The sequence below is a fragment of the Anas acuta genome, chromosome 6 (assembly GCF_963932015.1).
Source record: "Anas acuta chromosome 6, bAnaAcu1.1, whole genome shotgun sequence".
NCBI classification, from domain to species: Eukaryota; Metazoa; Chordata; class Aves; order Anseriformes; family Anatidae; genus Anas; species Anas acuta.
Window position 1 is genome coordinate 38771781 of NC_088984.1, and position 25873 is coordinate 38797653.

The following is a 25873-nucleotide window of genomic DNA, read 5'->3' on the forward strand; positions in this document are numbered from 1 at the left end:
CCCTTATACGTGTTCAGCTACTGCCACTCTGCATAGCTCTGTACAGCCCCCAGGCTTCTCCGTTTTCAGGCAGTGTGCAGCACTAGAAGAAAGGGGGCATCATGAAGAAAGGCCTCCAAGGCATTAACACAAGGCATTGTCTCTTGCAGCAGCTCTGCTCGTGGTGATACATTGCTTAAGAAGCAAGTGTTGGCAACCTCTGCAGTGACAGAGATGGGAAAGATCTAATATTTCTCTTACTCTGTGTTAACTCCCCTCAGCTGTTTTCTCACCCGTCCTTTCTGCTCCACTTGGCATCCCAGCACCATTTCACTTTTTTGTACACCCCTCTCCTTGTGGTGGCCTCTCTTCCCAGCCCCTGCTCAGCCAGGTCCTTGTCAAAGTGCTTTGCTCCTGAGAAGTAGATCCCAGCCAGTAACATCACACAGCAGCAACATTCAAGATGTGCATCCCAGGCAACTGTCTCACCAATGCCCAGCTAAAGCTACCCACAAAAACACAAGCCTGCAAACAGCAATCAGGGCAGGCACTCCACACTGCCCTGTCCAGCAAAAGCACCTTGGAGAAGGCTAAGCCTGTTTTGATGACCCATTCACCTTTGTGAGGCTTTGTAGAAAACATGCACCAGTTCTGTGTACACTTACAACAGCTAGCAAGGAATCAGTAAAAAATATACATATATATATATATATATATATATATACATACATCCACAAGAAATCCCGCTATTTTCTTTTTCATATGGATTCTAATAAATTGATAGAATTTGCCAAATGTGTCAAATTAGCACTGCTCTTCCTCCACCCCATAGCAGGGAGGGAGTCAGCTTTCAAAGCAGGTCCCAAAGCGGCAAGACTGCACACAAAGTACTCCAGTTGCAGCTACTTTCATATTACTTGGGTCACAGTACTTGGTCCCTACCATTTGTCCCCTCTTGCACAGCCCATTTAGAGTACCCTGACCATAAAACAAAACAAAACAAAACAAAACAAAACAAAACAAAACGAAATGAAACGAAATGAAACGAAATGAAATGAAATAAAATAAAATAAAATAAAAATTATTAAATTACACATGAAACAGGTGCCAGGTGCCCTTTTAAAGCATGACTCTTTTCCTCTCTGGAAGTCACACGTCACTCATTCCCTAGTGTCAGATGTAGACTCAAGTGATGGAAGAAAAATACATAAATGTTTATTAAACCTTTGTTGCCATTCACACCACCAACTTTCACACCCCAATGCCAAGCTGTTAACGAATTCCCATTCTGTTCCAGAAGAATTTTCACAGCTCCTGTCAGAAAAGGGAAGTTTCACGAGGCTAGTGTTCGCTGGAAAAGTCTCTGCACTTGCCACCATCAACAAAAAATGTTTGCAACCAGCTGTTGGTGTATCAATTGTGTCCTGCCCAAATTGTATGGGAATAAAGAGCTTCTTCCACTGAGACATGAGGCCACATTCACGTCCATCTCCCACTATAGATTTGTCTCAAGACTCCCCCAATTTACCTAATGACCAGAACAGACAATTAGGCATGACAAGCCAAGTGACCGTGAGCCAGTAGGTGATCCAGGCCAGGTACCAGCTGCGTGTGCAGGGTGCAGGTTGAATGCCCAGCCACGGCACCACCTCCCTGGGGAGCTCCACAGCTTTAGGCTGCTACACAGGCAGGCAGCCCCACAGCAGAACCCCTGGGGCACATACCCTCCCCCAACTACCCCCGTGCCACATTTTCTTTCTGGCCCCCAGACTCTGCTGTACAGCTGGTGGGTGTGAGATGGGACAAGTAACACACCACTTGATTGAAACTCGGCAGGTCTATGCAAGTGCCATGGTGAACGGCAGCGAGGGTGATGTGAAATTGCACAGCAGTTTTCGCGCTGCTACAATTCTGTTTTCCCCCTACAAGTAGCTCTTATCTGACACTGGAGACCCTGTTCAAAAGGGAGCATGCAAACTCAAAAAGTTTCCCATGAGATGAAGTGAACACTGGTACTCCTCTCTGACAGTCAGCCAAAGCAAGAGGAAGGAAAAAATTACGCATTTTTCTAACTCAAAAGGTGGCAACTATTACACACTACATTACTGCCTAAACAGCCTTTACAAAACAAAAATGTTTGACATGCTCACATTTACTTTTTCCCTAGAGAAAACGAGGACACCTACTCATGCCAATACTCTGCAGAGTGTGTTGCTCAAAGCTTTACCGTTTTGAGAAATGCACCTGAAGATCTTCAGCTTCTCATGCAGATCCTGTAATTCAGCTGATCATAAAGCATAGAGAAGAACTAAGTGGCTGTTTATCAATGTATATTGCCAAATGAAATCAATCCCAAGCACTAGAACAGAAGCAGACTCTTCCTATAACCAGAATGAACAGAGCAAATAGCCTTATATTTTTCCCCCTTTTTAATACCAAAAAATTGTGTTCCCAAATAAATCCTTTTATCAACGATTTGGCAGCATGCTTCAGTCAACACTGGTTGACAGATTATAGCCCAATATTTTATAAATTTTCACATGAGACTAAACAATCTCAGAGACCTATTAGCACTCTGTGTCTGCCTGGACCTCATCTCAGCCTGCTGACAGCTAGCACAGGAATAAGCTATTACAGAACATGCTGCACACTTCGGCTTCAGATGTTATAACCAGCATGCCCTACAGTATTTGTGCAGGATGGATAATAGACTTTGGAGAACTAGTCCTTCAGTGTGAATGTAAATATGCTGACCACATAAGAGATTTGGTAGCTGACAGACCTCTGAGGTATTTTCTGTCCTTTCTAAATATTATAACATTTGATGTTTTCTAGTGGAAGGTAATTGCTTCCTTAAAGACAAAAATGGCATTGTCTTTTAGATTAATTGTTTCAATTAGAGGTTCAACTTTTATTTTCTAGATGAGTTATTTGAGCAACACACCAAGTGACAGATTAGTATCCGAGCCTGATGACTGTCAAAGCCTGTAGTTTAAAAACGCAGCGGCCGTTTCCTCCCCGCACAGTGACTAATTCCCTTTGTGAGTCAATCTGTCTCTACTCTTTGGTATTCTCACCACAGAGAGATGCTGCAAAAGCAAGGTTCCCCAAGTGAGATGCTCAGCCAGTGTGGATCACTGCACTGAGTGGCATGCCTTCCTGGAGCAGGTTTCTTCCAAAGCCCACTCCCCTTTGTAATTGCCAAGATACAAATCTTGGCCACCGAATGCAGCGTGTTCCACATGTTAGCCCGTAACATGTTGAGCAACTGTGCTAACTGAGATGGATAGCGCTGTCAAACAGGAAACTGGCTCACCAGGATGAAAACAGTGGGAAACGCTGACCTTTTACATTCAAAAATAAAAAATGAAAAATAATAAAAAAAAAAATCCCTAAAACGACATGAAATGTTTCCTATTAAAAAATGAAACTACCTCCTCATATAGCGTTTAGTACCGTATTGTGCAAATTAGCACATTGGCGCTGTGCAGGAGCTCTGCCTGTAAGCAGATCCTGAGCCTCTCTCACAGAGCAGAAAGGCTGACAGAGGAAATGAATCATTATCACCCTGCTTGGAAAGAAGTTTGTACAAGGAGTGCTGTGCTATTAACTACTGCCTGGAACTCCTGGATTCGACACAACCACTGCTCACTCTGTTTGCACGTTCAAATTCCTAGCTATACAAAATGACTAAAATCAACAGTTAAAATCCTTATCCCCAGGCAAAGCTACTATTGAACTATTCTAAACACACACAGGTTCTATTGATGACATGAAGATGAAGATGAAAGTTACAGGTTTCTCATCAAAAAGAAAAAGCAATTAAATAATCTGCTTAGGATAAGAAAGTCTCTAGAAATGCAAAGTTCTTTTTGGAAAGATTTCTCCTAACCCACCACCTCCTGCCTGTTTCCCTCAAGATTAGGGTTTTGGGTTTGTTTTCTGCATGCTGATAATTTGGGTATAAAGAGGAAAGCTTTTTTTATTTTAAGATTTCACCACTTGTGGAGAATCTTCTCTAAATGAAAGGGACTGTAGGGCTTTGCAAAGGACTTTGCAGCAGTATAGCAGTTAAGTAGAAACAGAGAAATGAGTCTGCACATTTAATACTATAGCTATTGGCCATAAATACACCACTATATACATGTATAACACCATTATATACATTATATCATTTTAAAAAATGAAACATTATAATACACTTTTTTAAGTGGCCCTGATACAAAGAGAAATACCAGATGCCACCTAGCCGTACACCCAGAGGGTCTACCCAGCTCTTCTGTGCTGACTTCCTTGAAGCAGCAACCTGGCTCGAGATACAGAACAAATGTGTCATAAATATGCTGACTGATCATTATCACCATATTTCACACTTCAGCAAGATCCAGCTAATGCTTTCTAGGCAGGCTAACAAGGTAGGGGTTGTTGTACACCTAGTTTAAGATTAAGCAATCAGTACAATTTAGTAAAACAATTTCAAGATTTGCCACCAAATTTCTTGTTTTCTCCTTGTATTGAACAACCTCTGGTGCTCTCTTCTGCCAGTACAAAGAAGGGGGAAAAGAACTTTATTGAATACCTTGTGCCTGAGCTGCAGAGCTGTGGGAATACCCCAGAGCCAGGAGCGCTGTCTCCACCAGCTGGCTAAAGAGCACATCTTTGCGAACCAGAACGAACTCAGCATGTTCTTCTCGATTATCATATTCAAGAGAGGTGTCTGACTGCTCCACCACACAAAAGACTGGAATCATCAAACCTAGGTGGAAAAAAAATAAGTTATTAAGAGAGGAACAAGAAATGTGTCATACATCTCTGATTAAAGCTTTAAATTAAAACACCTCCTAGAAGGCTCATCTTAAGCGGATATCTGCCTTTCTTCCCCGTGGGATAGCTTTTGTTTTCTTTCCAAGGGAAATACTTAAGTCTCATCACTTGACTCATTTAAAAACCACACTAGAAGCTCCAGAGAATACAATTCAGGAAAAGGATCACAGTCAGTATGAGGACAAACAAGATTTCCTAATAAGACCTTTTCAACATTGCAGGAGTTTTCTAGAGTTCCGTCAATGTCTTGTTCTTGCAGGTCAGAGTTTCTCCACACTCGGCCATATGAAAACCTGACACACAAATACTGCTCTCTTGCTTTTCTATGATGCAGTGAATGTCATGGAGATATCAACAGAGGCTAGTACCAGATGCACTTCTAGGATGGGTTAGTTTATTTGCACTTTTCCAGACCTTGGCCACCCATGTCATTGTGCAAAGAAAACAACCTTGCTTAGATTTTGCTGAAACAGGATCATGTTCTGGTGTTGGTAGCTGATGGCCTGGCAGACCCAAAGAGGCCAGTGGCTGTTTTCCCACTGCATGCACAAAGAGACTGAGAACAGCTCTCTTAGAAAGAGGATCAAGGATGAGGAGGAACCACAGAAGTGGAAAACACAAGGGATGGTCTGGATTCAATTTTGTTCTGTTTTATTGTAAACTTACTTTTGTGGTTACAGGATCAAGGCATCTATGGCAATAAATTGTGGGGCACAAACTTAAAGGGATCCAGTACTACAGACAGTAAAGAAACAAGCCAATCTGCAGGAGATGGCCTTATAGTACTCTAAGTGCATTCATGGAGGGAAGACACAAGGAAGGAATGTGCAAAACACCTACTGAGCTGGAACATCCGTTTCCATCACTCTCTATAGGGCAGGTAGGGTGTGGCATTACCTCCAGTAACAGAAATTCATTAATTTGATACAATCTGTTAGCCCCTACATAAATTACAAAATACTGGGGTAAAGATAAATCTCAGCTTAAAGCAGTTTCAAAACGTGCTATCTAGTGCTCACAGTACTGACAGAAAGTTTACCTCTTGCTCCTGTTCTTCATAAAGAACTAGAAACATTTCTAGTTCTAGTTCTATTAGCTACTAGAAACATTTCTAGTAGCTAATAACTATAAAAATAATTATTATGAAAGTATTTAAAAGGCTAGATACAAATCACTGTATTCCTGGACTGGGCACTTCTTTAAGGGAAAGTGAGGAGAAAGTCACGTTTCCTATCTCCTTCTGTACAAAGTCAGTTAAATATCTTCAAGATCTTCTACTATTAGCAGTTTAAGTATCTACAAACCAACAGTTAAATACTCCTTCAGAAGAGCTGCCCTGCCCTGAAAAAGACAGTCATACCTGTAGCACCTGCTAAGGGACTTGAATCCTCCTGTCTTGAATTTGCAGAGACTTGATATCCTAAAAATGTATTTTAGATACATGTTGATCATTTGCTTGCCCTAGCTGCCATGGAGTAGCTCGCTGTCTGAGATTTGAACTGCACACCAGCAGGATATCCAGTTGATGGGTTTTAGTTCTCTGTTACATCCTTTAGTAACGGGTAGGTATATTACAGCATCATATTGATGCTGCTTCCTCTTTAGTGCTTGATTTTGGGCTATTCCGATGCATTTTGCAAATTCAAGCAGCCAAATCTTAACATACTCACTCAAGAACATAAGGTAAAAAAATAATCTCTGGGTGCTTTCCTGAAAAGAGTGCAAGGCTGATCCTGTTCTCACTGAAGTCAACAACAAAATTGTTATTCCTTTCAAAGGTTAAAAAATGAATTCTGTTTGTCCATAAATGATTTAACTATTTCAAATGAAACTTAACCTCTACAAGCGACAAACTTGCCCTCCTGTCAAACATACAGTCTGTCACAGCACTTCTGATGAGGCTATTAATGTCTCAACAGAAAGAGTAAGGTAATTGGCCAAATGCTACGGCTGTGATATCGGTTGTGTAAATTGCATTTTGGCAAGACGGCATACGTGGGTGAATGCAAACTAATGAGAGGGATGCCACTGGATCTTTTATGCTCTTGCTGCATGCTTTCCTTGTCACAGAACAGTCTTCCCACCTTTTTAACACAGAGGTTGTACCTATTCTTGGCACAAATTATGCCCATTGGTTACTGTCTCCATACAAACAGGACCTCAAATGCTAGAATTGACCTTGTCCACAGTACCATAGGAGGGATGCCACGACAGACCCACAGGAGCCTTGCCCGTGATGATTTTCTAAACGGCCCCTTCCTGCTGCCCATGCTTGCAGGAACCCTGCTACAGAAACAGCTTTTTCAAAAACATCTCTGAGCTCAATGACCCAGTGTAACTGACAATAAGCTGTTATGAGTACCTTAAAAACAGAGAGCAAAGGGCAGGTTACCACATCTGCCACTGCTAACACATTCTGATGCCTCTCACTGTAGCATATGCAGTCTTAATACCATTACTTTACTAAAAAACGATAGTAATCCAACTTCTTCCAAATAAATCTCAATCCAAAGTTCTCTCTGCTTTTCCCTCTATTTTGTACTGAGAGAGTTAAGCTATAACATCTCTGATGTATTCATTACCTTCAACTTCTGTTTCCCGATGTCATCTGGATATAAATTACCATACTTCCAGTACATTACAATCAACAGAAAAAACACCTGCAGCCAAAACCAACAATCTCTTTACACACCAACATGCATAATGCCTTGCTCCTAGATGCATCTATTGCACCTCTACAGGGCCCTTACAGACAAGGGACTCACGTTAGTCAGTGCTCATCAGCATCCCAAATGAACAATTTATAGCGATACACAGAGAGCAGGATACTAAGCATCCAGAATGAAGTCTTGCATGCAGTAAGAAAAGGAAATTTACTCGTAAATCCTGAAACCCCTCAGCTCTTTTTTCCTGATGCCTGATCAGCCAGAACTAGTCATCCTCCCTCTCCCATGCATACAGACAAAAAAGGCGCAGAACTTCTGTGCATTTTGCTCTCCCAGCTTTAGAGAGATGCTTCAGTGAATAATGCGGTATAATTCATGGTGGATGACATACGGCACTGATTTTCACACATGGAGAAAACAAGGGGTAATCTGAGGGCTAAAAAGGAAACATTTTGTTTCCTTAAAGGAGGAACACCATGCCGAAATGAAAACAAAACATTAATAATGATCATAAATTATCCAAAAGACTTTTTCTCCTTGATGTTAATTCATTTAGCTGGCTTATAAACATTTTTTCAGTGCTTCTGACAGTGCTTTGACCACACATAGATAGCATCTATGTAAAAAGTTAAGGGAACATAAAACGAGATCCATGTAAAGGCTTTTATAAAAACATCTACACGCTGCAAGAATTCCCTGTATTCCACTGATGAGAACAGGGACAAAGTATTCCCAGAAGAACTGAACAGTGAGTGGTGACTGGTACCTCTGTATAACACATATTTTTAAAGCAGATCAGAGATGGAAGCTAAGCTCTGCTATTGCTTTCATTGAAAATACACAACGTACAGAGAAGGCTTTGTAAACTTAGTTGCCTTTTTTTTTTTTGAGACTCTTCTAAGTGGCAGAGAAATCAAGAAGAAATTAAATACGTACTAAAGAGACCTGTGCCCAAACGCACATTTTCTCCTCCTTGCTGGTTTCACTCTATAGTTTTATTTTACTGGGGAGTAATTCATTCTTAAAAATGAAGGAAAAAGGAAACAGGTACTTTGTTCAAGAAGTGAAAAGTCTGACAATCTGCTGTGTAAAACGTTAATTTAAAAAAAAGGCTTGCAGCCCGTTATAGGTATTATCAAACTGAAGACAAGCAGCCCCCAGAAAACAATTTAGGCTACAAGATTTACAAGCAGAAGCTGTTAATTTCCAATAGCCAACTAGAAAGACAAGACAGGACAGATATTTAACAAGTAGCGCACTAGCAATTTTGCTCATTTTCAAATGATACTTTGTCCAGCGCACACTTCAGAGCAAGTAATAAATGTGATGTTATTAGCGCTCAACTTCTACACATCACCCAGTACCACACAGTCACCCCACGCTTGGCACCTAAACCAAAAAAGAAGACACTATGGAAAGCTGCAGAGGAGGTTAAACGATTGCAGCCACCCAGCTCTCCTGCCCATTCAATCAGAAGCAGTGCTTGCTCATCCTAGTAAGTATGAGGATCAACCGATGAGAAGAGGCACCAATAAAATTTGTGTCTTTTTAGATTAAAATCAGTTTTCATCAGCCCAAGTTTTGAGCCCCATCTAGGTGTTATTTAATTTAATCTAATTTGAACAATTTCCAAACATCAGCTTGATTAATTTCAACAGCACAGAGTTATGGAAAGATTTACTATACAGGGGTTGTCTAGCAGGGAATTAATAAAGAAGCCAGTTCTTAGCCCTGAGTAACATGAGGTTTTAAGACTTCCCAGATTTCTAGTGGGAATACTTCATAGCACAAACATGTTTTCTTCTGGGAGTGAAACCCACCAAAATTATTAAAAACTGAGATCAAATGGTGGTGTCAAACCCAAAGGAAATCATTCTAGAGTGGAGAGATTTTTATCAAATGAAGAAAATGGAAAATAAAGTTTTTGTTGTTGCTGTTGCGCTTTGGGTTTTTGGTTGTTGTTGTTATTGTTGTTGTTTTTTTGTTGTTGTTGTTGTTTTTTGTGTTGTTTTTGTGTTGTGTTTTTTTTTTTTTAACAGAACACAGACATACTCACAGTGCAATCTCTCTCAAAGACAAAGCAAATTTCTATTGTTGGGAGTTTAGAAACCAGGACATTTATTTGAAAAATTCATAAACTACTGAAAACTCTTCATTACTGCGTGCAGAAAACATTTTCCCTAGCAGAGACTGTAGCATGGGTCATTCTCAAAGCTAGTCTTTTCAATGGGAATAAAAAAATCAAAACTAAGACAAGGTAAGCAATATCCACAAATGTTTATTTGCACACACACCTCCACATCCAGTGTAAAAAAAAAAAAAAAAAAAAAAAAAAAAGCAAAACCATAAAGGACACTAAGATGACTAAAAAATTAATCTACCTGCTAAAAGCACATTGTTCCCCATCTCTGACTGTCCAATGCATCTGAAGTTTGTACTTGATCTGCAATGAGACTCGGTGCTGAATGCCTTCGAAATACTGAGTTACTAGCAATCTCAGCTGGACTTCAAAGTATAAGAGCCTTGCCCTGCGACACAGGCTCTGCAGCTCGGTTAGCAAAGTGTGGGTCATCTTGAGGAAATTATCTGGATAAAGATTCCATACGTTTAACAATAAAACATGCTTACACAACCGAGAATAACCACAGGAAGCAATCAAACTACACACAGTCCTCAAAACTAATCTGCTTCTGTTTTTTCTTCAGGAGAGAACACTTCACTCTACAAAGGTGGGGGCAGTAAAGCAATCGATTTATTTATTTCTGTTTGCACCACAATAGAGCTGACTTTAAATATACTGATTTGGTATTTAACTCTCTTCCCCTTTCTTTTAAATGAATTGGAAAAATGAACATAAATTGAGAAAGCAGCATCCACCTGGCACGGAGAGGTTTACCTGTTCTCCTCCTCACATCCTGCACCTCTAACTGAAGAGGCAAAAGAAATTAATTTTCACAGCTTTGGGTTATTCAGAAACACCTGAACAAATTCAGAAACACCTGATCAAAAAAAGATGTCCACATCATATCTTACTACAACATAAATCCAGAGCTTCTATTCTGAAAAACTGACCACCAACACCAAGAAAAAAGAAAAAAAAAAAAAGATTGAAGCTTCCTGGTGCCAATTCTTCAAAACTGCAATCACTTCAGGATTTACAGCTTACAGAGATTAAAATCTAGTGTGTATGTCAGTATTCGTGAGTTATACATTCAAGACTCGCCTAGCCGCATATAATGAGAAAAGAAAAATTTATAATGAGAAAAGATCAACTGCATTCCATTTTTTTCCAAGAGGAAGGAAACCAACATGTATTCAAAAAAATAGTTTTGTCATTCTGAAGTCAACGCCACTTTTATTTAAATCACAGCACAGCTCGAGCTGGTGGTAATGCGAGATCTTACCCAGAAAATCCCATGGAGTCCAATTAGGGCCTTTAGATCCAGGATACACAGTGACAGGCTGAGTAGGCAGAACCATCCCATTCCCACACTGACACACACATCTGACTATTCACACTCAGGAAGGATCAGGCTTGAAGCAGATCCTGGGTTCAGCCTGTGCCTGTGCAGTTCAGCAAAGAGGTAGATGAGACAGAGGTCACACGTTTCAGCAAGGGTTAGTCACGTCCATTAGGGTTCACTTTCAAGCCACCCCATAAATTTTAAATGTAATTAAATTGGACAGAATATAAGCTGTTGGCACTTAACTTACTTACAATAAATGTGTGGTTTGGGTAAATGGACTGTGTTTCACCATTTTACACATCAAGCACCAACGTACAACAGTTTCATTATGAGGCTGGGCATTCTTCCACTGTAAATTTTTTTTTTTTACTGGGGACTGGAAGAATTACTTTGCAGTTGTTTGTCACTAACCAGTTGGAAACATGTGAAGAAAGCTGTATGTACGCAGCGACAGGAGGCCAGTGGGAAATCTGTACATCAAATATCAGAGACTGCACCAGCATCTTCACAACTGTACAATCCTATACCCCCCCCCAAAAAAAAAAACAAGCAAACAAACAAACAAAAAAAAAACAGTACCAAGCACCTCGTTACAATAAAAAAAATTGTTTAGAAACAAGAACCTTACTTTCTGCTAATCCTCTGCTCTCCAATGTGTTCTAGACAAAACATGAGCTATCTAATTTTGTACACAACCAGTAATGTGATGCTGTTAAACTCCTACTCTTCAATGGTTTATAAGCCTGTTGCAAATAATTTGTTCCAGGATGCAATTTGGTAAAGAAGAGCTCAGTCCACAGATGATTTTAATACAATGTTTGTCAAAGAAACAAACAAAAAATCATGTTAAATAATATTACATTGTAGAAGTTTTCTTCTTAGGAGGGCCAGAGGAAATAAACTAAGGACAATATCTTTCTCCTCCTCCCCTGTTATTTTTTCTGGCTTTAAATATTCAATAGATCTGTAGGCAGGAAATGCATTTCTACATATTATATTTTAGCCAATGGTGAATGCAAACCACAAGATATTATTTACATCCTTCTTCAGCTTCCAGTCCTTTCTGTGGCTTCAGTCTCCCAACCATCACAACCATCCCAGCTCTAAGAAAATTTTATAAAGAAGTCACTAACATCTCTGCAGATGTCCCCTGCTTCTGACAGCTTAACTAGCCAAAGAATCCTTCTCCTAGCTGAAATAACAACTTTACTGTTTAACACAAAATATTCCAGGCCACTATTCCACCACAGAAACATATTATGAATCTCATAACTTGATTTGATAATACTCGAGTTTCTCAAAAAAGTATATAAAAGAAAAGCAGTATTAAGAGCATGTGTTTAGACTAACAAGAAATGAGAAAGAAAGAGGGATATGGGATATTTACCTCTAGTGCAGCCCCTCCTGCTGCGTGTTTGGGACAGAAGTGGCACTCAAGGGAGACGAGGCATTTTGTTAGTGACAGTGGCTCAGCTGTTCCTGGTGACTAACTGCCTTTACTCAACTAGTTACCCTAACTCAGCCTCAACTCCAGCTCTGTCACACTGTTTGGGTCTAAAGGGCAAGGAAGAGAACGGACGCTTGAGTTTTGAGCACGGCCTCCCTGCTGCCACCTGGTCAGCCCAGGCAAAGCCGTGTGCAGGCAGTCAGGAGGCAGAGGCAATTAACCAGAAGAACAAAGGCACCTAAATGAGTGACAAGGGAGAGCGACAGCCCATACCTCAAAATACGGTTTTACAGCAGCCCGAGACCGAAGAAGGCACAAACAACTGTTGCCGTGATTCTAGCTGAAAGCAACATTTCCCTGCCAGCCCCCCTGAGACGCAGAAACACTTGTGCCAGTACCAGCCCCATGCCCGTGTTGGGATCTGTACACCGGCTGTCCAATTCACAGCGAAAGGCAACCATGAAGACACTATAGCTACATTTTCCCTAAATAAAAGAGCTCAGTTGTTTCAACCTGTCTCCCAGTTAAAAAGAAGAAAAAATACCCTGCAGCAGTACTTTATAATATGAACTAATGGAAAATATACTCATTTCACTCAAAACCAGTGAAGGAAACTCTTTCAAATTAAACTAGCATATTTTTTTAAAATCATCTTAAGCCATTAATTTCCTATAAGTTTTAGGTTTTGGTTTCTGTAACTTAAAAACAAGTTTAGGGTTCAGGAGGGTTTCTTGGTTTGGGGGACTGCTTTCTGTTGTTTTTCTCTCAACTACGTAACAAAAATTGCCTAAGGGGCTAAGACTTTCTATGCCAAGTTCCACCCAGAATTAATTTTAATCACCAACATTTTTAAACCCTGAAAACTGGAACCACTAATAAGCCCTTAACTTTGGTGGTGCTAGCAGATGACACCATATTATGTAATTTTAAGGCAAAAAAAACATCTTCCAGTAGAAGCATTTTAATGAAGGTTCTATTAACTAGTCTCCTGGTACTGGGATAAGTCCCCTGGAATGTAATAGAAAAGCTTTCGTAGCAGGTTTGAGGTTTTATTTCTGGAGAAGAGCTGCATAGCACGCTCAAGCCTGCTTTGGGACCTCCACTGGGACCCACCAGCAACCTCTTTTCTCCTTCACCTCCATTCCTCTGTGAACCACCCGTTGGCAAGAAAAAGAAGAAACTGTATCATCCTCCTTCATGTTACCAGCTAAGTAGCCTTTACTTACAAATTTATCCTCCACACCCCTGGAGAGAGAACATTTTTTGAGTGGCATTCCCAAATTCCTCCTTTTTTATAGAGCTTTTTTAAAGATAATGGGCTGTGGGGGAAGCATTCCATGTTTTCAGAAAGAAGAGATCACACATTTGACAACTTTCCACTTGAAACATTATTCTCCTGGCACACCTAACAGCCAGAAGGTCACATCAATCTCCCGTTTTTTAATAAATACCACATCTTTGTCAATCAAGTCACAAGGTCAAGGAACGAGAATCAATAGGTGCATTCCCTTTCTCAAGTATACACAGAAGACTTACTCTGTTTAGCCAGTACGCTACATTTTGGGGAGAAAGTGCAAAGGACCTGGTCAGGCCAACCTCCTATGTGTGGATTCACGGGTTAAGAGCCAGCAATCCATGCTTAGGGGCTCACAGGCTGAATTGCTACAGCACTGCATACACTGAGCTGCACTGGAGAATCAAATACTCCTGCTAGTGCAAAGGCATGTGCTTGCTCGGAGGTGTCAGCCAAAGAGAGCGGATTACATCTGCTCTCCAAAGACTGAACTGGCTCCCAGTTCATTTCCGGATGCCACTCCAAATGTTGATTTATGAAGCTGCATGGCACCTGACTAGAGCCAAGGCTGCTGCAGCGAGGATCTCTTTCCACGTATGTACAGCAGAAAGGACACTTCTGCTTGCAGCTCTGGGACTCAGCTTTGGAGAAAATGGAGAGGCAGGTTCCCTAATCCTTGGACCTTCACCTGCAATGAGGTCCTATTTCAAGGGCAACATGGCTTACACATGCTGCCTGGCACAGGGCCTTTCCATCTGTAGGGCTTCAGAGAAAGACAGTTTGGGAGACAGCTAAAGGGTTACCCAGGAGTCTGTCCCAGCTAGCAATAATCTAAGAGATTTAGTACTTCTACTGGCACCCATGTCCACAGATTTGGAGAAGCAAAAAATTGGAAGAAATCCGAGCATTTTTCTTCCCCCGTCAAGTGGCACAGCACTTTATTTTGAAGGAGGATTTTATTTATTTATTTATTTTTCCACTATTTTCCACCTGTCCATGGCATTCTCTGAACTCATCTATTTGGCAGGTCAGTATTACACTGTGTTCATACTAATATAATCAGGAAGGCTTGAACCAATGACAAAAACATTACATTCATTATTAAGCCAAACCCAGGCACCCAGATAATGTTTTACTGTCAAGCAATATGCCTACTTACTGCACACTTGCTCACAGCAGCCTGTATGAAGTCTACCATCCAGAGCTTGAGCAACAAACTCAAGTTAAAAAAAAAAAAAAAAAGGAAAAAAAAAAAAAAAGCTCATACTTCTGTTACTCTGCATTTTCTCCAAGTCTAAAAATTGGTAGAGTGTATGACAGGTCCACCTCATTTTTCTTAATGATGTTTTTATTATTCTTTCACTCAATTAAAGCAGAAATGGATATTGCATCTTCTGACTGTATAATTGTTATTGTAATCTGTTTTCGATCACTGCTTGGGAAATGGGTCCAAAACAACATAAACTATCCACAGCCTCAGAATACAAGTCATTTTCTTTTACTACGATACTTAAAGAGACATCTATCATGTTGCTCTGCTAGCATGTTTGTATTATGGCAAAAGAAGTTATTTGTAAGTTGCGAAAAGACATTATGAAAATCACCTTTTACTCCAAAGTATTGTATAACTCATCATTTATAACTACATTTCTTAATAACCATTCAAAATAATAAGGCTGGAAATTGTGCACATCTAATTTTAATATATAAATAATAGGAATGCATATAAACCAAAATATGCTCAAAATATGAATTTATATTACTTTGGAAAAATAGTCTGGTTATAGTTTTGAAAATGACATGCTTCATTTCCAATATATGCCTGTCAGCTAAATTTATGACAAAACACTCTGTGAGTTTAGATTACTAAGATGGTAAATAGTTATATTTGAGTTTCCTCACTTATCTGAAGTTTCAGTGCAAATGTAGACAAAGTCAGCAACTTCTAGAGGGTGAAGTGCCCGCCATACATAAGCAAAGGCCGACTCATCTTGTTGCACCTCAACAAAATACAAATAGAAACAGAAAATCTTAAAAAGGGAGACAGAAAAAAAGAAGGAAACCTTGTGGCTGTAATGCAGTGATACAAGGCAAGGTTCTAATACACAAAACACTCCCCTCAGACATTTCTTACCAGATTTAGTACTTTTGAGAAGGTTTACTGGCAGTGTCTCTTCATCTCACTGAGTGTCTTTGTGGAATAAATAAGAAGGGAGCATATATCAGTAGGAGACATTTCTACTGCACTGGGAAAATGCGGTGGGTGTATGGTTATCTCACGAGACGCCTCAGCTTCATACAAAACAGTCTGACAGGTTATTTTTATTAAGCTTTTTCTGAGCCTTTTTACCTTGCTGGCACTGCTACTAACAATGTATAGTTGTACTGAGACTGTTTAATATTGCATGCCTGTCTGATACAAGGACACCAGGTAAAGCAAAATGACTGACAAGGTTTAAACTATTAGGCAGGTAATTTCCTATTTAGAAAACAAGTCATATACTTAAGCATTTATCTAGAGCTACCTGTCTCTTTTTTTCAAATTCTTTCTGTTTCCTTCATACAGCTTCTACAAATGATGGCAGTCTTATTTCATTTTTCCGAACATGTCTGCATGTAACACCAATGATCATTTAGCATTTGACAGGAAATATAAAACATATCTTGGATTCAGACGTGCAATTTCTGCCCTGGCATTTGGATTACAATACCAGCAATGCAGGGCTCCCACTCAGTCTTTTAAGCAACCCTGTAAATAATTTGGGTAGTCTTATTCCAAGCAGAAAAGATTCCTGGAGGGTTTTAAATAAATCCGTGATATTAGCAACATCGGTGTTAACATCTTTAAAACTCAGAGAAAATCACATTTCAAAACAAAACAAAAGCTGTTCAAGCATTGTTTGTAAGGGCTTTACAATATCAGCAGCCTTAAATACAAATATATTGCAAAAAGATAAATGCTGACATTTTGGTAAATTTGTAAATCTTCAGGGGATACCAGCAGAGCTTGCACAGGTCAAAAACAAACTTAAAATACTAGTTTACATTAAAAAAAATAATCTCTAAAATAAAGAAAATAAAATTGGCAATACTACGTGACATATTCTTCCCACACTAAAACTTGGATGAATGCATATGAAGATAGGAGACAAAGTACACATAACAGCTGCAATACATGCTTTTGTACAAAGTGTAGGAATGAAAAAAAAAAAAAATCCTAATTGTAGAACTGCAACAGTATCGACAACATCACTTGCTGGCAGAAAACGTATTGCACATTAAAGCAGTTAACACGCTGTGAATGGCCACAAGACCCTCAGCTAGATGGGCTAACAATTCTTCCCAAATTAAATGGCAAAGTGGATATTTTGTGTTTCGTACCACTAATCAACTTGAACTCATTTGTATGTAAGCCAAGAGCAGGTACGTCGCCGCTGAGCGTTCTGCAACAAGTACTACGCTTGGTGGGCGACAATTCTTTTTAGTATGGCTAGAGGCTAGGAAATGTTTCTCAGAAGCCATCAACGACTCAGCTGCCTTTTGTCTGTTGTGACTGTTTCTTAGATCTGCGTTAGTGACACATGTCATCATGTGGATCAATGCACATGACCCAGCACATTCGATACAGTAGGAACCAATTACCCCAGGACAATTTTTCCAGAGGTAGACAGGGCATCGATTCATCGTTCAACACACTGGGCTGGTTAGAAAGCTGCCGTGTGCTTCAAAAGATGATGCTTGGTCAGTGGTTACTGAGCCTGCATCAGGCACAGGTTATCTTGAACAAACCCCAGCCATATCAATTCAAAGGGAGCTGGGAATAACTCATACCTTGGAAAACTGTGCCTTTAATCCAGAACACAGCAGTACTTACTAATTTAGCTAAATTATGATGAGGGACAGTAATTAAAGGCCTAGCTTATCTATGCTTTGCAATTTGGGATTCAAAACAATCTTAAGTTTTAAAGATTTTCGGTTATTTTGAGAAGTTTAAAAATAGGATTTAAAAGCAGGTTGAGGACTGCTCGATCACACACATAAAAAGAATTTTCCTAAACAGGGCACGCAGCTGTTTGGCGAATACAAGTACATGGCTGCAGTAAAGCTGTCCGCAGCCTATACCACCACAGATGCCATGCTGCCTTACCATCTCCCGTGTCACCGCGAGTGACAAAACCAATTTTGTGTCCCTTTTCTTCTCCGTGCCAGACAGACAGCTTCAAGGAAAACAGTAATAATGGAAATCAACCGCAAAAATAAATACTCAGACTAGCATCCTAACAAAGAGCATTAAACTCAAATACTTTTTGAGTTATTTTAAGGTATTATCTGAAAACCTGTGCTACAAACCAGAAACTGTAAGGGTGACAGTAGTCTGTTGAAATGACAACTTGATTAAAATTACGCTACGCCAGGTACCTTCTATTTTTAAATCTAGACAAAGTATTTTGCACAGTAAAATTTAAACAGAATATAAATTCTCTCCAAAAATAATCATTTAGGAAAGGAAATGAATCTTTACACCTCACATTCAAGTGTTTATTCTTAACACTAAAAGTTTAATACTGTTTTTCTTTCCTCAATGTCCAAATCCTTCATCTAAATTTGGAATGAGAAAGATTTTGCTAACTAATTTCTCAAAACTATGTTTCCTCACTGTCATCTTGGTCATTTTTAATATGATTTTGCCATCTTCTTCAGGCATAAAGAGAATCCTGGGCAGTCACTGAATCACCCTAGCAGGAGTTTTCAAATAAGTGTCCTATAAATAATTGATGATAAATCTACTCTGACTATCCCAGTGACACTAAGAAAAGGCAGGACCAAATTTATAAATGGAAGGGGGAGAAGAATTCAAATTGACTTTTTCAAAGATGTTGCTTTTTTTTCTTTCCTTTGGCTCATGATGAGAGCAACAGCATCTAGCTAACTAACGCAGCTATGTGTCCGGGGTGGGGAGGAAGTGGGGAGATGACTCTAAATACTTCGGAACTGTTGCGGGAAAAAATAAAATCTTGCTACAGCTAATCTTAAATCCTGAATTCAAAATTGTCAGTGGCTTTCTTCAGATGCAACTTAGAGTTCCAAAATTACTCTAAACATCAAATTATGCCTAGGTCACTGAATGGGTGGATACCCTATATTCTGTTTAATGTGTATGTTCAATTGCACATATATTTTAACCAACTGTGTCTTTATTTTAATAACAGGCCAACTACCGAATACACATAAAGAAAGGCTATTTTTCTACCTCAGCAAAAATACAGATGATACACTACATGACCCTCCAGGAGCGATTGCTCTGTTTATTCTATTTATGTGACATAATCTGATTGGAAAAGGGGGAGGGGAGAATCATCAAAAAGACAAGAAACTCACTTTTAAGCATCGGTCATGGAAAAGAAATCCCTGTCTTTCTTTTCTTAAGGTTCACATTAAACTAAAAGTCTCCTCCTCGTTACACGTCAGAAACGCGTAAAATGATTGCATTTCCTCATAATTCCTACTTAATTATACCGCAACAAAGGACAACATTTTCCAACTATGCTCCAACAGATAACACATAAAACATGTTCACGCACTGCTGGTTCCCACACTAACAGGGATTCACGGCTTCCGTGCCTCTGCACCTCCATACGTTCAGTTTTTTCAAATAGCTGTGGACTTCTTCCAGGCAGTAAGAATATACTCTTCATCTAGGTAGGAAGACTGCCACAATCTTAACCTTTCGATTTGCTCAATTTGTAAGGACAACTGGAACATGCTCCCTTCCTCCCTTCTGGATCACATTCAGAGCTTAATGCCACCTAACCAGTTAGAAGAGAGGAGCAGATTTGATCAAGCTTTACTCTTCCGGCTGCACACAAGTGGATTTTTCTCTCCACTAAAGTACGTTAAATCCTTGTAAAAAGTACAAGAGGTAGCGAAAACCCTACGGCATTTTTGCAGAAATAGTTACAAAGGATTTTGACAAACTCTTTAACTGTCCTTGGTCAATGTTTTTGTTGCCCCAGAGAGATACCAGACCAGGTTTCTCACTCCACCTAAGCAGTCAAGGCTCTGATACATCAGATCTTGAAGAGGCTCACCGCAATTAGCAGCAGCACTCCAAAGAGTCGCTGCGTCCACATTTCCAATGCCTCTGACTCCATACAAGCACAGGAACCGCAGCTACAGATTAACATCCCAGTTACGGAGTTTGATTTGAATTGTCTGGAAGTTTTCTCTTCCATTAATATTTTGTAAAGCAAGTCACAAATTTTAGCAGATAAATGAATAAGAATGTATTACTATCAAACTGCATGAAACTAATCTAACCACCAAATTTTTTGCAATAATTTCCTGCTCAAAATCCGAACGTGTTCCTTGGCTGTATGTCAGTTCTACACTTTATTCCAGCAAACCAAACCTCAGAGCACCTCTGTCTCTATGCTGGCATATGAAGTTGCATTCAGAGGCTTTGAATGCTTATTTTCTATGCTCTTCCTAACAAACGAATACGTATACACGTACACTCACACACAAACAGGTTCATGAATTGCAATCAACAAATTTGCAAATCTAAGTTTCCTAGCCATTAATCATCTTTTTTTTTTTTTTTTTTTTTTTTCCTTTTAAATCCTTATGGAGTGAATTACTAACTGAGAGAAAAAGCCAATTCTAGTAAGTGAATGTTACCCAACAGGGACATAAAGCTGTCAACACCATGGTGCTCTTGCTTGCTCTAAACTCTCTCCCAGGCTTCATATGTTTTTTAAAGTGATATTAGCCTTTTTTTTTCTTCTTCTTCTTCTTCTTTTTTTTTTTTTTTTTTTTTTTTTCCCAGGGACCTTTATAAAACCTGCCTCTCTTGAACATCCGAGCACTTGTGCTTTACTACATACAACTTTTAAAACAGAATGGTTGGTAACTGCTGAAACATTTTAGAAAGCACTGGGTTAGTCAGGGCTAACCAGAATTGGACTCTAACACGTTGGACTTACACTAACAACATTGTAAACAGCACCAAAACTTTTAAATCCCCTATTAAACCGCAACCTTTAAGAGCCCATTTATCTTTTTTGTGACGTTCACTGGTTTATTATAGCTGCTGTAATGGCCCTTTGCATTAAGTACATTCAGTTTAGGAACAAAAAAAAATAGAGAGAGAGAGAGAGAAAGAGGGAGAGAAAGAGGGAGAAAGAGAGGGAGAGAGAGACGGAGAGAGGGGGAGAGAGAAAGAAAGAGAGAAAGAGAAAGAGAGAAGGAGAAAGAGAGAAGGAGAAAGAGAGAAGGAGAAAGAGAGAAGGAGAAAGAGAGAAGGAGAAAGAGAGAAGGAGAAAGAGAGAAAGAAGGAAGGAAGGAGTAGGAGGGCCACTAAGACAAAATTTCTCATGAGAACAACTGATTTTCTGCCTATGCTAAAAAAGCTTATTCTTGTATCTTTTTTCACTCAAAGATCTAGAGAAACAGCTACAAACATCTACAGCAGTATAATATTTCTCTTTTTCTTAGGAAGTCCCTGTAAAAATAATTGTTGCAATCACTGTAATTATAAAACTTGTTACCAAAGGTCATCAATCCCATCATAGCACCAGTTAGCTGAGAGCTTATTTTTCTATGCTCAGGGATTTTGTGCAGAGAAACACAGTATTATGCCAGAAAGACACTCGACAAGGAGGAAGGAATTTCAGCATTTGCATATCTAAGGCCCAACATGAGATGGAAAAGAAAGAAAAGAAAAAAAATATATATATTAGCATCTGTCTGCTAAAATCTTCAGATTTCATCAAAATCTTCAGATACACATTTCAGAATAAAAAATAAAACAAAATCCAAATTAAAATGATCTCTAGTTTCAATAAAGTATTTCATTTTTTTCCTCAGTCTAGTTCACATTCAATTAATATAAGCACTTTTTCTTGAGCTTGAAAGATAAGAATAATCTGAAAAATTGACAACTAAAGCTTTAGATGTCATTTCACTACATCTTTCAATAGTTTCCTTTTTATCAAACATCAGGAATAGCACTAAAAGGACTTTTATTAATATGCATTTGAAGAGAAGTTCTACGGTAGATTGCCAGCATATTAAAAGTAAGTCTTTCTGCAAATGTCCACAGCTGCATTTCACAATTCAACAGAAAAAATTACTAATGCCGCAGCGTTCACTACAAAGATGCAGACATCCAGAAATACCCAGTACACTGTGATCTGCGTGCAGAAAAAGATCACTTGGTCACACAGGTTCTTAAAGATCCAACTTCAAAAAGAGCAAAGGAAAAATATCTGGAAATCAGCTATGTCGATTTATCCTGAGAGCATTTCCAAGAGGGTAAAAAAAAAAAAAAATCAATTTTAAACAGCACCATTATCTTATTAAAAAAAAATCTGCCTTAACTAATTTAGTATTGAGTATTACAAAACCTAGGTAAGTATTCAGACAAGAATAATTTTCTTCTTGCTTTCAGTATCAATAAGGAGTAATGTATAAACTTTATTATGAATTGCTTAAAGAGGTTCAGACTGTTTAAAAAACACCAGCTAGGAAAAAATACGTACTCTTGCATTTCCTATGTCCCCACACTTTTACACTCTATTCTACACCGATGTTATAAACGAGCCAAAGAGTAATGAATGAAAACGTAAGCTCTTCAAAGTTTGCTTTCAGAAATGAGTCTTTCTCATAAGTGTAAGAAATCTCCTAGAACCTAACAGGCCAGATTCAATCTGAACCACCAATATATTCATAAAACCTTGTGAATTTCTCTTGGCTAACACAGTGGCTACTAGCAAGCAACATATATATTCCAAAACATTTAAAAACATTCCTTTAAAGCGTATTTCAATAAATCCCCCAAGCAAAAAGATTTATCTCTAACATTCCCTTTAAAATCAAGCAGCCGTAATGCCTCGGTCTCTCAAAAGGCATCTAAAACTACATATATTACTACTTTGTCACTTTTTAAATTATTAACTCGTTGATTTTTACAGTTATTCAATAAATTATTTTTCCATCAACTTGTAAGTGGATTAGTGCTACAAGTCTTTGTTTGCAAAGCTGTTTCTTCTTTTTCTGTACATTAGAAGAAAACAGTTAAGAGGTTTAAAAACAGACATACAGTGATCCAAGAAACATAAAAAACTCGTGAGATCTCTTACCCTTCATTAGGTACACAAATGAATCCTACGTCTCTAAAATAAAAGAAAAGAAAATCTGCAGCCCCTTAGCAAACTTCGGCAATTAGAAAGCCTATTGAGCCAAAGAGGTCTAAAACAAGCATCTAATGGAAAATCGCTAAATAAACCTCACATAATAGAGTCATGTGACGACCATATCAAAGTATCACTTGAAATGTCATTTACACAAACTCTTTGTGTATAAACAACTACATTTGTGTACTACCTCTCCGCGCGTTGGTAAATACAACTACAGGCAGAAGCTTTTTTAAAAAGGGTGAAGTTAATCGTGGCCTGCCCTGCGCTATTTTCCTCGTAACATCGGTCTCATTTCAAGAGTTTTAAAGATACTTTTCCTAATGGGAGGCTTCGCTGCATTAAATGGAACAGCACCAGAGTTCGGCTGGAAAAAAGCGAGCGTTTAGGAGAAGTTCCCAGGAAGTCTGCCCGCTTGGGAGAAGGGAAAGAAAAGCAACCACGTGCGTTCCTTGAACTTGCTCTAAGCACGCTCTGAGTACAAAATCGCCCAGCAACTCGATGGCAAAGGGAGCCTAAAAGTTAAAGCGTCACAGAGAGCGCGGGACTGCTGCAAAACCAGCGCTCAAGAATTTTGCGGGAAGAGCTGAACCTCGCGTGTGCTTTGCCCCATCCCCTCTTCCAACGAGACAACTGCTGCGGAGCGCTATGAGCGGCCGAAAGAAACCCGCGACCGCCGCCGCTCCGCGGGTCCCCGCTGCGGGAGCCGCGTCCCCGACCTCCCCCCGCCCGCGGGACCGGGCTGCGGGCGCTAAGGCGGCGGCGATGCCCTCGCCGAGCGCCGGGCCAGGGTCCCCACGGGGCTGCCGGCAGCCTGCGGCGAGCCTCCCGCAAACCGCCGCCCGCCGGGCCGGGAGCGCGGCCGCTCGGTTACCTCCCACGGGCTTGCTGACGGCGCCGTTGGGCCTCCCGCGGGTGCCCATGGGGCTGCCGTTCTGCTCCAGCCTCGCCACCTTCCCGGGGGGGGGGGCCTTGACATCGGGGCTGCCGCTGCCTCTGTCGGGGCTGTCCCGCAGGCAGGGGCTTTCACTCCTCCGCTCCATGCTCGGAGACGCGGCTCCCGCTGGCAGGTCGCAGTAGAAGGAGCAGGGACCTAGGGGAGAGAAGCGAGGGGCGCTTCAGCGGCCGCCGGCCCGCTCGGGGTCCCGCTCGCCCGCCGCCGCCCCCCCCGGCCCCGCTCGCCCTCCCGGCTCCCCGCGGCGCTCCCCGGCGGGACGGGGCCGGGCTCGGCCACGCGTTGCGGCCCCGTTGAAGGCGAGCGGGCGCCCGCGGCTCGTCCCCTCGCCGCCGTGCCTCTCCTTACCCGCCCGGCCGGCAGCGCCTCGGGTCCCGCCGCCCGGCCCCAGCCCACCGCCCCGGCGCCCATCGTGCCCGGCAGCCGCAGCCGGGCTCCAGGCAGCCGCCGGCCGCCCAGCCAGGTGCTGCCCCACCCGCCGGGGCCGCGGGGAAGCGGCTGCCAGCCCGGGCGGCCCCTCTCGCACGGCCCCCCCGCGCCGGGGCCAGCTGTGCGGCCGGCGGAGCAGCCGGCTGCCGGCGAGGAAGCCTCTAGCGGGAGCCGCCGCCGTACTTACTGCTTAGAGCCTGTCTGTAAGTTGGCTGAGTTGGGCTCTGTCCATGGATCAAAAGTAGAGAATCCAGGGTGGAAAGTTTTCTCGGTGCCTCCTCTCGCGCCGCTTGCTTCCCTCCTAGTCCTGCCCCCACCCCCAGCCCCCTGCTTGCCCTCGTCCCGGGGTGCCGAGGCGCCGGGGCCGGGCGGGGTGCCCGCGCTGCGCGGGGCGGCGGGGGCCGGCACCCCTTCCCGGAGGGTCCCGGTGGCGAGCGGTGCCCGGCGGAGCGGAGCGGCGAGGAGCGGGCAGGGGCGAGGGGGCGGGGGGCCGCCGGCTCCGGCGCGGAGGAGAGGGGGAGAGGGAGCCGGCTCCTCGCACCTCCGGCAGAGAAAGGCGCTACCGGGGGAGACGGGGGCAGGAGGCTGCGCCGCTCCCCCAGAGGCCGCTCTCCCGGGCTCCGCGGCGGAGGCGGGTGCCTGGCGGCGCGGGGAAGCGGCGGCGGCGGCCCCCGATGTGTCACTTTCAATCTCTCCCTCCCCTGCCGGCACCAGCAGCGGCAGGAGGGACTCGCCACAGAGAGCGGAGAAACGATTATTAGTTGCGTTGAGTCATCGAGGCAAAGGGAGTCCTTTTTGGGGTTGTCCTCGCTTTCGGATTTGGTGTGTGTGCGCGCGCGTGTGTGCGTGCCTGCCTGTCTGGCTGCGCGGCGCTCCCGTCCCAGGGCTGTGCATCCCAAACATCACCACCCCTCCTCGCCTCCGACACCCCTCCCCCTCCCCGCCCCCCCGCCAAACTAAAGTCGCCGGGCTGAGCTCGGGATCGGGCGCAGGCGACGGCTCGGCAGCACCCCCCCCCCCACCCCCAGCCTCCCCTCCCTGCGCTGCCCGAGCCGCCGCCGCTCCGGCCGGCACCGCTGCGCACCGGGGGGGGGGGAGGCAGGGACCCACCTGGCAGGAAATTAAAGCCCGAGAAATAAAGCGCACATCGCGGCCGCGGAAAGCGAGCGCGGGGCCGCACGAAGGGAGGAAGGTGGAGGAAAGGAGGGAGGGAGGGAGGGAAGGAGGGAGCGGGGCTGGAGGGGTGGGGAAGGGGAAGAGCGGCGGGACGAGACGAGACGGCGGGGACAGGAGGAGACCCGGGGCAGAAGTGCACAAGGACGGGGGCAGCCGGGCTGGGGGTGGGCCGAGGGGGGAGGAGTGGAGGAGGGGCTGGGGGAAGAAGGAGAAGAAAGAGAGGGGGGAAAAGGGAAAGAAAAAAAAAAAAAAAAAGAGAGAGAGAAGCAGAACCAGGGGAAGCCGGAGAAACGGGACCGACCGGGGAAGAGCAAAGCTGCCACCGGCACCCAGTCCGGGCGCTAGGCTCGGTCCCACGCAGCCTCGCTCTCTCCCCCCGCAGCCTCCCCCCGGCGGCAGCAACTTTTGGGGGCTGCCCCCCGAGGCCCGGGCGCGCTCCGTC

The 25873-nt window shown here is 42.4% G+C and overlaps 1 protein-coding gene across 1 annotated transcript in view; it reads right to left on the reverse strand.

Moving 5' to 3' along the window:
- Nucleotides 1-25151, reverse strand: part of SATB2 (SATB homeobox 2) — a 132400-nt gene extending 107249 nt beyond the window's left edge. The window contains exons 1-4 of the mRNA XM_068686633.1: nucleotides 24646-25151; nucleotides 24443-24609; nucleotides 23746-23964; nucleotides 4559-4735 (exon numbers count right to left, since the gene is read on the reverse strand). Coding sequence (XP_068542734.1) covers nucleotides 4559-4735; nucleotides 23746-23914 — 346 coding nt within the window. The 5' untranslated portion in view covers nucleotides 23915-23964; nucleotides 24443-24609; nucleotides 24646-25151. The remainder of the gene's footprint in view (nucleotides 1-4558; nucleotides 4736-23745; nucleotides 23965-24442; nucleotides 24610-24645) is intronic.
- Between the last annotated feature and the right edge of the window lie 722 nt (nucleotides 25152-25873).